General features: G+C 43.5%; 1 protein-coding gene across 1 annotated transcript in view; it reads left to right on the top strand.

The window, feature by feature from the left end:
* Positions 1-337: 337 nt before the first annotated feature.
* EIF2B5 (eukaryotic translation initiation factor 2B, subunit 5 epsilon, 82kDa) overlaps positions 338-13,096 on the top strand; it is a 17,273-nt gene continuing 4,514 nt past the window's right edge. Inside the window, exons 1-12 of the mRNA XM_009696037.1 lie at positions 338-456; positions 1,181-1,366; positions 1,463-1,640; positions 2,722-2,802; positions 3,555-3,632; positions 3,713-4,025; positions 4,645-4,790; positions 5,102-5,240; positions 5,890-5,988; positions 6,611-6,718; positions 7,637-7,727; positions 8,486-8,609. Coding sequence (XP_009694339.1) covers positions 344-456; positions 1,181-1,366; positions 1,463-1,640; positions 2,722-2,802; positions 3,555-3,632; positions 3,713-4,025; positions 4,645-4,790; positions 5,102-5,240; positions 5,890-5,988; positions 6,611-6,718; positions 7,637-7,727; positions 8,486-8,609 — 1,656 coding nt within the window. The 5' untranslated portion in view covers positions 338-343. The remainder of the gene's footprint in view (positions 457-1,180; positions 1,367-1,462; positions 1,641-2,721; positions 2,803-3,554; positions 3,633-3,712; positions 4,026-4,644; positions 4,791-5,101; positions 5,241-5,889; positions 5,989-6,610; positions 6,719-7,636; positions 7,728-8,485; positions 8,610-13,096) is intronic.

Here is a 13,096-nt window from a genome sequence, read left to right as displayed (position 1 = left end):
GGTTTTGTTTTTTTTGTTTTTTTTTTTTTTCAGTTTCTCTCATTTATCTGAGTCTTCTTGAAGAGTTTTGTGTGTGATAACTTCACTTTTTTAATGCCTTCCTCTCTGAACTGAGTATCTGCCCCTATAGAAGATCAGAAACTAGTTCTTACTTTTTAGATCCACTTTAAAAATTTTTGATAAAAGGTGATGGAGCAGTTACTGGTGTTATTTTTCTGGTACTACTGATGATATTATATCCTCAAGTTGAAAGGGACTGCTGCTGATGTTGAGGTACAGAGTGTTTGTTCAGCTGTCTATATGTTTTTTGTGGTTTTTGGGTTTTTTTTAGGCTCTTTTACCTATGGCAAATGTGGCCATGATTGACTATACCTTGGAGTTCCTAACAGCAACAGGAGTGGAAGAAACCTTTGTTTTCTGCTGTTGGAAGTCAGCTGAGATAAAAGAGCATTTACAGTAAGAATCTCTTCTTTCTTGTAGCTTTATCATGGAAAGGATTCTTCTGTCCTCCAACAAGCCTCAAAGGTCTCACTGATCCTTGTGATGAAAACTCTGTGCAAGAGATTCCCTTTCAACAGTTGTCTCCTAGCATATCTCAAAAAAGACCATTCCTCCTGTGAAGGGATGTGGTTGTGCAGTGTATTAAAAGGGTTGTGTTTTGGGGCTGCATTTATATTGGCATTTAGCTTTTCTTGTCTAAATGCAGGGGTTTCCTGTGGGTAGCCATGTAAATTAGAGTACCACCCTTTACATTATGCCCTGTCTTGGTATACCATGTGGAATATGGAAACAGCTCTCTCGGCACCTTTGCCTTTGCATGCTGCAGGTTTGCAAGCTAAAGAGAAGCATGCAGTCTTTTCCTTGCCTGAGGTACTGCTTTCCAAGGAAAAAAAGTTTGGGTTGTGTGTAACTTTTCCTTCTCCTTTGTCAAAACTCGGCTCGCAGTAGAGTCGAGTTTCCTAAGTTTCCATAAGCCATGGTTAGACTAAAGTTTAACCCTCTTCAGTTCACCTGCTGTGTGCAAATGAGCATACCTAAGCCTATCGATAGCGGGCTCATTGTAATAGGATTCTCCGTGCATTCGCTTACGGTACCCCAGTGCACGCCACATCTGTGTCCTAGTGTGTTCTCTATAGGAATATCCTCTTTACACTTTCCTGATGTGTTTTTCTCCTTCCAGAAAATCCAAGTGGTGCCGCCACACCTCTCCCAACACGGTGCGCTTTGTGACTTCTGACCTGTACCGCTCCCTTGGTGACGTGCTACGAGATGTTGATGCCAAATCCCTTGTTCGTTCCGACTTCATTCTCGTCACTGGCGATGTGGTCTCCAATTTTAATATATCCAAAGCCCTTGAAGAGCACAAGTAGGTGTTGAAAGAGAGTGTGTTTGCCTGCTGTACTGAGACTCTGGGCTCTGACTTTCTGAAGAGTGATTTTAAGGTTCTGCCCTTTTTTTTCAGGTTGCGTCGTAAGATGGAAAAGAATATTTCTGTGATGACGATGATATTCAAGGAGTCCTCGCCTGGTCACCATGCCAGGTGCAAAGAGGATGACATTGTTATTGCTATGGACAGTGCCACAAACCGTGTCCTTCACTACCAGAGAACCCAGGGGCTGAAACGATTCCGCTTTCCTATGGTGCGTCTGGAACATGACAGGTGGAAAAGGGCTGCGGTAGTGAAGCAACCCACCTCAAGGAGAAGGTCCTCCTTGAGTGAGGGCTGGGGAACTGTGCTTGCTGCTTCTTTTGGAGGAGCAGGTGATAGGAAGTAACTCTTGGTAAACTGGCTTTTTTTTTTTTTTCTTTAACCTTTATTTGAGGCTTGGTGAAATTGTGCTGGGATACACATGTTTGGGACTCATTTCAGAGTTCGAAGATAGGACAGACCGATTTCTCACAATTCAGTTTTTGCGTTTATTTGATTCCTTTTCTCCTTGTGAAACAAGGGAGGTGGATGATTTGTGCTGTCACAGGGGTTCCCAAATTGGGATGCATATACCACTGTCATACACAAACCATTTTGAAGTGGCACTGAGCCTGGCATGATGGGTGGAACAGCAGCAGATGCAAGGGGTAGTACCTACTATTACCTCTGCCTGTACTATTCACCTAATAATGTAGTAAATGCCCTGTAAATGTGGAGGCGCTTTCTCCAGTAAGATAGATGGACCTTTTTCTTTTTTCAACTCGGAATTAAGACTGTGGTTATATGGCATTTTCATCCCCAAATCGGTAATCAGTAGATTATTTTTTACCTTCAAACGAAAGCACAAATCACTGTAGGAAACCAAAAAGGAAAAAAAAACCAAACAAAACCCAACATCAACAAAAAAACAACCCACAGCTGTAAAAATCCACAGGGGGTATGGAAGCTATACCTATTGCATTTTCACTTATCAATGTTCTTTGTACATTTGTAGCTCCCAGTGACTTAAGGTAAGGAGCCTCCTGGAGGAAAAGTGATTGTTTGAAGTACAAGCTGTTTCTTGGAGAGCTGCACTGTGTAAGGACGAGGGCAGACTCTGCTGACTGAAACGCAACTCTGTGTGACCAGGCTGTGCCTGCTAAGCTTGTGTCTCAGTAGATTGTAGATTTCTCTGATCTTCAGAACTTCAGCTAATTTAATAATTCAATCAATACTGCCCCGGCTTATAGAAGGCTTTTGGGGTTTGGTACTGTGTGAGGCACTCAAATCATCTGAATTTTTTCCTCTTTCAGAGTTTGTTCCAGAACTCTATTGAGAACGTTGAGGTGCGCCATGACTTGCTGGATTGTCATATCAGCATCTGCTCTCCACAGGTGAGCTCTGCCCTTCTGAGGGTCTAAAATTCAATCTGCATTGCTCCCTCTGTACTGCTGGTGTGCAGGGGATGCATGTGGCCTGAGTGTCCTAGGTTTGGAAACTGTAACTCCCAGCTGTGGTCAGCGACTGAGCTGAGAGCCCGAGTGATGACATGGTGCTGTTCTGCCGACTGTTTGGGGGCACAGTCTGTATCTGGCGTCCACTGCTCGAGCCCAGGCAGAGCTAGACAGTGGATGCATTGGTAGACTGGCTGATTTGGCACAGGATGAAACCATTCTGGAAATCACTTTGTGATTTCACTTCAAGTGTAGCAACATCTGTGGAGCAGAGGTGATGGCTATGCTATGGAAAAGTGTCAGTACTTGCGAGCTGGTACCATGTTAGAGTAACATTCAGGGTTATTCCAGCCTAAGCTCGCTAACATCTCTTCCACATCTAAAAAAGCTGGTCTACAGCCTTCCTTAGGGAGTGAAACTACAAAGTGAGGCTGGGGGGATTGCTTGGAAACACTAAAGCAATGTTTTGCCCTTTCTGAAAACCAGAATCTGCCCATAGTCTCCATTAGGAGGAGGAGGTGGGAAGGTCAACACTCCTAGCAGAAGGAATCAAAACTTTATTCAAGGCAAGAGCATCACTTCCCTATACTGTATAACTCGTCTTTCTGAGAACCACTGAACAGCCATTATCTGGCTTCCCTAGGAACATTTTCTGCTAACTATATTATTTCCTTGTATTTTATTCATGGCAGGTGGCTGAGCTGTTCACAGACAATTTTGACTACCAGACACGGGATGACTTTGTCCGTGGTCTGTTGGTGAATGAGGAGGTAAGGAGGGGGTTGTTACAAGGGAGATCCTGTTACCTTGCATTAGAGAATCTTCTGACATGCTCCTGCCTGTCTACCAGGTCTTGGGGAACCAGATCCATATGCATGTAACGACAGAAGAGTATGGTGCCCATATATGCAACCTGCTGATGTATGAAGCTGTGTGCTCTGACATCATCCGGCGCTGGGTTTATCCTTTGACTCCAGAGATGAACTTCACTGATGACAAGAATCAGAGTTACACCCATTCTAAACACAACATTTACCGAGGGGTGGATGTTAGCCTCGGCCACGGCAGCGTGCTGGAAGAGAACGTACTGATTGGGCAGGGAACGGTCATTGGCAGCAACTGCTCCATAACAAACAGCGTTATTGGGCAGAACTGTAGGATAGGTGAGTACAAGAATGGGGGACGTGCAGGCCTTGTCAGGCAAGGGCACAGATTGTTGGGATTTAGTGTCCACAGTGCATTTGGGTGAGTGAGGTTGATAGGTGGTTGGCTTCTGATGAGAAGAAAGGAGAAAAGCTTGGTTTTCCAGCAGAGGAAAGAGATAAAAAATTTCAGGGTACCATAAAGATGCTGAAAGGTGGAAGGCACTTAATGAAAACAAGTTGTTTCAGCAGTAGAGGTGCATGACCTTTACTGATCTAGAGTTCTCACCCACCAACATCCTGCAAATGAGGGACATCTGCCTCTCTTTTTGTGAGCTGCCTGGTACTCCTTCTTCCTAGTCTTGGCTGGAATTTTTTTGTGATTTGGTTGTATTTGTGCAAAACCAAGATGTCAGTTGTCACTGTCAACTTGTTCAGTCTCTGTAGAGAGCAAACTCGTCTTTTAGCTTTGGGTAAGAAGTGGACGTAGGCCTCTGAGGCCAATTTTTACCTTTCATCTAACATCCATCATGCATCAAGAGCATTGGGATTCAGTAAGATGCTTTCTAGCGGACTCAGCAGTGTGGGAGAGCAGCAAACTGCCTTGCTCAACATCTTTGTGCTTGGTGATGTATAACAGGTGATAAAGTCATTTTGGATGGAGCTTTTCTCTGGGACAGAGTACACATAGCAGATAATGTGGAGATCCGCCATTCTGTTATCTGCGATGAAGCTGAAGTGAAGGAGAAAGTAAAGCTAAAGCCCCGCTGTGTCCTCTCTTCTCAGGTGAGCTGTACTTATGTCTGTTCTGCTTTCTGTCTTTCTTGGCAAGTTAGTATGCTTAATCTGGACCATACCAGGATACAGGGCTGCTCCAAGCCTTTTTGCAAATGTAGGGGATATGCTACTACTTGCACGTTTTTCTTCCTCTTGTTTGGCTAGGGTAGTATGGTATGTGACCTAGCAGTGCTGATGTCTTCAGTTATACTTGTTAGTATACAGCTTGTCTGGAGCAGCTGTTAACAGTCCCTGCTGGTGGAGGTACAAGGGGGCAATCAGGGTATTTCTTCATTAAGATATGTTGCACATATTTGCAGGTAGTAGTAGGTCCTGGCATCACTCTTTCTGAGGGCACAGTGATCTCTCTGCACCCGCCAGATGAGGAGGAAGAGGATGATGACCAGTTCAGTGATGATTCTGGCGTGAACAAGGAGGAAAGCAAAGTGAAACTGAAAGGTATGAGAGTCTCTGGCTCCATGCACTCAGGCTATGCAGAGGGCTTTGCTTTCCATGATCTTTTGGGGTCTTTCCCTCCCCCATTTTAGACTCTGCAGTGCCAGACTAGAGCTTAGTGCTGCACTCAGCTTGGAATATGTGTGTTTTCAGTAGGGCAAGCAAGGATATCTGGCTCAAGTTGGACAGTGAGATGTATCTCAGTACCCCAGTATTAAAATCTTTGGCGACTCAGCTATTTTCCATTTTTCTTAGAGTAGGAGGCTTGTAGGAGACAATAAGCTGAAGTTGGAAGAGATGTTTGGTTCAAGGCAGGTTGCAAGAGCTATGTCCTTGTACCTGGACTGTGTCCAAGGACTTTGTCCTTGTGAAGTACTGTTTCTACCAGTCTGGGTTTGTCAAGGGATCTAAATGTGCATTCACATAATTCAGCATTAGCTGAATGTTGCTGCTGTAGGGAGGAGTAAGTCAGTCAATTACCAAGGCAAGTGAGAAGATAAAAACTGAAATCTGTATGCATCTGCAGGAATCCCAGTGCCCTCTTGATGGAGGATATTTAGAGGCAGTAATATCCAGGTTATACCAGTCTATTTCAGGTTTGCCTGTAAGCAGATCCAGTACATCTGCCTCCTAATCGTTGTTTCTTTTTCAGGGTACAATAAAAAGGATGTAGGCTCAGAGGGCAGAGGCTACCTCTGGAAAGCAGATGACAAGAATGAAGAGGATGAAGAGCAGAGACAAAGCCTATGGGGTGAGGAAAGGTTTAGTGTAGTCACCTGGGGATGGACAGACAGACCTGTGTTGGGGAAACTTGGAACACTGATAATTTATCTAGAGTAAGCCCTGGATTTTGTGAAGCAGGATGATATATGTGTGTGGAGGCAAGGTGAGAGGTGAAAGCAAGTGATGGACCAGATTCTCTCTTTTCCTGTGCTCTGTGAAAGACGTTTATTATATCTTTGACTTAAGCTAACCCACACAGCTGTCTGTGCTGTGAATGGCACACAATGGGATACCAGGCCCTCCCTTAGGGAATATGCTTTGGCTATTCCGGGTACTGCTGACTTTCTTCCTGCTAGTGACAGTGTCTGCTGACATTACTCCATCATGAGTCAGCAGTCTGTGCAAAATGCATTTGGTTCTGTCCCTTTTCCTTTGTTGTCTGCCTGCAGACTCGAGTCCCATTATCCTAATGCCAGCTGTAGCATTCCCTCTGCAGCAAATCTGATCATCTGGACCTGTAAGTAGAAGCTTCCTTGCAAGGACAGATAGTTGCTGACTTGGTTGGGAAGTCCCTGGGGCAGGTGGTTCCTCGTGCATATGGCAGCTGCAGCTTTTGCGTGTTGAATGCTGCATCTTCTCTTCTTTATCAGGCCCAGCCATGTATTCAGAGGAAGAGAGCGAGTCAGACAGCGACCTGAGCATGGGCTCTGAGGAGCCAGACAGTCGGGCAGCGTCCCCTCAGCTAGATGACATCAAAGGTGAGAGATGGGCTGTTAAGAAGTATGCTGAGTCTGCAGATAATGCAGTGAATGTGAGATTTGTGCTGCTTTCTGTAGGTATATTGGAAAATTTGTGGATGTCTGTAATATGTTTGCTTCCTGACCTCACTTCCTACATTTTCTACAGAGTTCTTTAATATTCCTTGTGTTGCTGTTGTGTTAACCCAAGGCAGCCAAGGATGAGAAGCTAGACAAAGGTCCTCCAGCTTTCTCACTCCTGATCACTGGGCCTTCATGAAAGTGACCTCCTTGAGTTGTCTGTTTAAATGGCAGTGTCATTGCCTAACTCAGAGATTGTGTGAAGATCCGGCAGAATTTCCCTGTGTGGACAGATTACTGCTGTAATCGTGCTGGAGAATTAAATGTCCCTGTAGGAGCTGCCTCTTTTGGCAGATACGTTTTGGTTTTCTGTTTTGTGTTAAGCTTACCTGGATTTGAAAGAGAGAGATTCAAGCCAAATTAAAAAAAAAAACACAACACCAAAAACCCAAAACTTTTTTCATGTTAAAATATCTCCCCAAAGGAAATTAAACCAATAAACTTTAGGTTTGAGTTCATATCAGTAGTTAGGAGAAGATGAGGTTTGTCTGAATAGGAAAGGCTAGATTGTGAGAGTACAATAGAAACTCTGCTCTAAAAGGTTGTGGAGGTAAACAGCTTTGTACTGGTTTGTGTGGATAGATCAATGATATCTAGTAGATAGTCTCCTTTATTTGAATTCTATCCCACTATTTATAAGTATAGCTGATGTGAGTTTGTGCCAGCTTACGGAGAACAGGTAGACATCTGTGTCAGAATGCTTCCTTTGTTAAGGGCATAGTTTCTTCAGTAGTGAACAGTTTGAAGAATCTGTGCTTTTCCCTCTCCTGTCTAACTACCTGTCCTTTCTTTCATTAGTTTTCCAGAATGAGGTTCTGGGTACATTACAGAGGGGCGAAGAGGAAAACATTTCTTGTGACAACCTGGTCCTGGAAATCAACTCCCTCAAGTGAGTATTCCCTTAGGGATGCTGTCCCTTAGGCTGAACAGTTGGGTTTGACAGCAGATCTAGAAAGAAGAGAAAGCATGTGAATACCCATGTTTGATTGCTAACATTAATTTTATCAGTATAGAGCATGAGAAATACAAATTAGAGATCATGATTGAATGACAACAGGAGTTGATGGAGAGCAGCAGCTGCATCTGTAGCATGCTCAGTGGTTAGGCTTTTCCTGCCCCAATTTGTAATGAGATTGAATTGCTGTGAACTGAAGAGAGCAAGCCAGTTCTTGGCACAGACTGCTTATAAGTTCATGCAGGGGTTGCTGCTCTGTGCATTGCAACGTTCAACCAGCTGCCTGCAGCTGGGGCTGTGCTGTGATGTGGCTTGGCCACTCTGTTTTTACAGCAGCAAGTCTAGAACACGTAATGACAGTCCCTTTTACCTAGTATTTCTCAAATACAAACCTGTTTTCCTTCTTTTGTGCAACAGTAGTCCTACAGTGCTCTAGTAAATGTGAGTGTGCTGTCCCTGCAGCAGCCTGTTCCACTGTGGTAGCAGATTTTGTAGGACTTGTGGCGTTATGCAGGGCCTGATGCAATGCAAGGTGGTTTTATTGCCTGAATATTTGGAAAACCAAACAAATAAATAAAGAACAAGTTTGGAAGATGAAAATCAAATTTTCTGCTGTATCTACGTGAAGAGCCACAGTCTGCAGAGATCAGTTAGTGTGAAATTGTTGGGGGTTTTTGCCTTTTTCATTGCAGGTATGCATATAACATTGGCCTGAAGGAGATGATGCAGGTGCTCAGTAAAGTGATCCTGGAGTTCCCACTGCAGCAGCTGGATGCAAACCTGGACTCCCAGAACTATTTCTCAGCGTTACTTCCTGTGAGTCTTGTTCCATTTGACTCTTCTTTGGGCTTGTCTTCTAGTGTGTAGGAGTCTGTCTGCTTCTCAGCGTTACTTCCTGTGAGTCTTGTTACGTTTGACTCTTCTTTGGGCTTGTCTCCTAGTGTGTAGGAGTCTGTCTGGATGCCCCAGGTAGTTCCTGGCTGAGAAGTCTTTTTGGTTAAGCCTGAGGCCAGTTGAACTCCTTGAGTTCATGAGCCTCTTTGTCTTCTATAGAAGTGAAAGTGAGCTGAGATTATTGTACCTGATTGACAGAACTCAACTGTAGGTGTGGGGAGCTCTACTTCAGTACCTGTGGTTGTTTCTGTTTCCTGTGTGTGATAGTAGAAGTGCATCACTTGTAGAAGAGAAAAAAGAGGGACTGTTAGAGATGTCTTTACAGGCTTGCATTCCAGGAACCCGGTACCAGTCCATCATAAGCCCTGTCCCTGGGGCAGCAGGGAGCGCTCCTCTCCCAATGGGATCCTTTCCAAGGTCTTGCTTGTCTGCATACTGTAATTGGTGCCAATTTTTTTCCAGCCAAATGCAAAGGCACGATATTGTTGTCTTTGAGCAAAGATATAAAGTTCTGTTGTGTCTCTAAAGAGTCGGGTGGTATAATTGGGTAAGAGCAACTTCTATTTCCTGGCTTAGAGGAGACAAAATAGGGTAGTATCAGCTTTAAAAAACAGGCAATCTTATCTTAATGGTTTTGTTGATCCAAGCTGAAGCCATTGTAGCATTTTGTGTCTTTGCTATAACCTATTTCTGTATTTGAATTTGCAAACTCTACAAGGCACAAAGGTGCGCTTTCAGAATGAATGGGTCTGACACATGTTTGGGAAGGGCTAGTTTAATTTTTTTAGGAGATGGAGCTAAAGAGGAGCAGTAGACGTCCTCATAATCCTTTCTCTGAGGAAGCGTGTGCTTTCAATTGATGAGGAAGTGTGGAAAACTGATTCTTTATGTAGGTGTAAGCGTGGCACTTAATTAATCTCCTGGACATGTGGAGATGCCTTCTGTAGGAAACATCCATGTGAACTGATCTGTTCATCAGATGACTTAGTGAGATTTTGCTGTTCACTCTGTTTAAATTCTGCTTGCTTTTGTTCGTTTTTCCAGACTTTTCTTGAATAGCATGTCCTGTCCTGGAAAAAGAGAATTGAAGGAGGAGAACTGAAGAGAACGTTAGAGCAGATGTTAGACTCTAAGTGGAAAATAGTACATCTAGAGAACAGGTTGTGTGGAGTTCGTAGCTATGTAGGATGTTTTTTGTTTGATTTTGGGTTTTTTTTTTTTCCCCAGCTACGATATGGCTTATCTTTCTGTCTCCCAGACTGGATCCTAATCTAGCACTAATAGAACAAGAGAACTTCACTGCAGCACCCAGTCGGAAGAGGTTCTAGTCTGGAATAAAGGATACTATATAAATGCATAATGTTTTGTGTAATTGCCCAAAACCCCTTAGAAGCTGAAGATGATGGAAGTACTTGAAGGGCTTACCTTTGGGTAACTTTGTCCATGTATATTTCATCATAGGAAAGTTGATGCTCATGTTTAACAGCAGAGACAGCAAATCAACTCACCTTCAGTGAGAAGCAATAATAACCTAAATGTAATATTCAGGGTGACCATGTCCCTTATCATGGACAAGTGGAATTCCTCTAGGCAGGGAATTGTGTGGCATGTGCATTTATGAAACACAAATTATGCTGAGATTTATCAGAGAGAGCTAAGTGTCAAACCAATTGACTATCATGGCAGCTAGTTTCTCCAGATGCTTCTTTGTAAAGAACAACCAGTAAGTTTCTTAGCGAATCCTTCTCTGGGACAGCTTTGTACCTTGATGTCCCTACTGTGTGCAGAGTTGTTGTGCTGGTTTTCTGTACTGAAATCATGAGGAAGGCAGTATCCTGGTGAGGTGTACTCTTAATGTTCAATTGCACACATGGTGTTAGTCACTGTTACGATAACCCAATATGTATGAGTTGAGATGTGCCTCTAATGGAGGTAGTGAATCAACCTTCAAAGGCTGATAAAACAGACATGGATGGTCTTCCTGGGCAGCATCTTTGTGCCTTTACCAACAGTGCTCTGAAGAGAAGACACCAGTTCTTCAGGCAGAACATGCATGTTTGTACAGCATCTGAAACAGGGGCTTTTCTGCAACTTGTGGTTCCCTAATTAGTAAAAAGTACACTCCATTAATTTACTGATACTTGGGTACACCTTGAGAAATCTCAAGCACTAGCTTGCTATAGGTTAGTGCGTAATGATAGCAAGTAGCTGAAGTGCGTAGCTATGCAGCTAAAGCTGCCTCAGTCAATAGCGCTATTAGGCTGAGATCTGCTTATGATGGTTTACATATGGCAAAGTGTTATTTTGTATAAGATGGGGATACTTCTGTTCTGAGAGTGGTGGATATCAGAAGCCCACTGAACTTTACAAAACTGTTGTGTTTCTCACTCCCTTTGTGGCTCAACTCTAACTAAGAGATGCTGAAGGAAGATGGGTTGCTTGTGTAAGAGTGATGGTAAATGCAATAGTTATGATGTATGGTTTGACTTGAAACCACAGTATGTGCTCTGAAGCACTGGCCCCTGAGCATGAAGATCTTAAGTGTTGTGGCAATTTTAGGAAACAAGCATCCAGTAAAGGATATACCTGTGGGTGTTTTTCAGATGACACATGGAGACTTGAGAAATACAGTTATCCAGTTCGATGTATGTCAGGTGTCTTGTTCAGCTCCTATAAAATTTGTAAAGCAGAGATACAGACGTTTCTGGTACAGAAGACCAGACCTTTCCTAGAACTGTAGACGTGACTTGAGCAAACGTGGCTGAAGCTGCTGATAAACCCCAGGCTGCGCTTCTGTTGTCACTGAAGCAGCATCAAACAAGGTTATGTAGGTGAGGGTGTTTAAAGGGAGCCGCGGGAGGCAATATAGCAGTTCAGTTTGCTGAGCTGGCCACTGTCTGCACAGCTGCCCAGCAACTAGCATGTGTGATGCATGTCTTCAGGTTTCTGTTAAGGAGCCTTACCCTTTTGTAATGTCATGCAAGTGAACACAACATGGGATCGCTTTTTCAGGGACCAAATGGATCTCTGCTTTCACTGAAGGAATATATGGTGTTATGGTGTAACAGGTTGGAATTATAGCTTTATCCTTTGTGCTTTGCATGTACTTCATGATGGTGTTCTGTGCTAGAGGTAGGGGTAAAATAGGCCTGGTGTCGGAGACTGTCCTTCTGACAAAACAAAAGTAGATTGTAAACTTCTTTGAAGTTGATACGACATCACTGACCAGATCTTATGAAAAATGAATCGACCTTTCACAGGAATTTGATTGCTTTCTGCAGACTGTAGATTGTTTTGAGGAGTTACCCAGGTAGAGTGAAAGCCTGGAAAGTTATGATGTTGTCCATAGGGCTTTTTGTCAGGTATCTTTTCACATTTTGGTCTCTTATTCAATCTAAAGTAATTCCAAGCTTCTAATTCCCCAGTTGAGATTTTCATGAAATTCCCAAAACAGTCTCTCTGGTCATACAGGCTCATAGGCATGTTTTTGCTAGGGGCTCTGTGGGGTTGAGCCCTACTTTCCCCATTAGCACCAGTTACAGTACAGTGCATGTTCTTGACCTGAGATGGTGTATTTTTTCTTCTTTCCCTTTCCCAGCAATAGGCATACTGGATTGAGTCCTGGGTTTGTGAGTGTTTATAGCTTTGCTTTCTTTATAAATAACCTGCTTTCAGAAGCTCAATAGCTTCTGGTTAGAATTGTGCCCACTTACCATTTAAAGGTGTTAACAGAAAGGTATTACAAATTATTTCATAGCCTGGAGGGAACTTGCTAGTAGCTTTACTACATTTGAGGTGAAGAATTCCAAAGGATAATAAAAATGCAGGAGGTGGTTGTAGAGGAGGGAAGAGTGTTTAGGATTAAGCATTTTGCTAAAGGCTAAAATACTTTCTGGAAACGTGCCATGCCACCCTCAGTTTTTTGTTTTGATACCGTAATGATTAGGATCGTTCTGTGCTGTTACTGTTGTTCCTTGAGCCAGTTGATGTACTACAATGCAGATCAGTTTGTTTGTAGTAATCCCCTTCTTTGTTTCTGCTTGAGGCATGCAAATGCCAGCATGGTTGCATAGCAAATGTTTCTGAAGAGGTGATGGAGTGTAGTACTATGGAGTAGTTGAGCACTGTTTCGTAGTACAGGCTGCCTTTGGTAGTCCAGGCTAGCCTGGGTTCTAGCTCCACTGTGTGTCATGGAACTCTCCCTCTGGCAGGGCTACTGCCTGTTAACAATTGTCCTGGACAGAATAATGCTGATTAACCCTGAATGTAGGTGACTCAGGGCTTCTTCATCACAACCCAAGCCCCTGTGAATTACCTGTTTCCCTTCAAAACAGATCTGATGTGCTCTGTAAGGAGACACTGTTGAAGGCACAGCAAAACGGTCTATCTGTACGGGCATGCCAAGGATG

Source organism: Cariama cristata, unplaced genomic scaffold (assembly GCF_000690535.1).
Source record: "Cariama cristata isolate BGI_N322 unplaced genomic scaffold, ASM69053v1 scaffold14732, whole genome shotgun sequence".
NCBI classification, from domain to species: Eukaryota; Metazoa; Chordata; class Aves; order Cariamiformes; family Cariamidae; genus Cariama; species Cariama cristata.
This window is presented reverse-complemented; position numbering and strand designations above follow the sequence as displayed.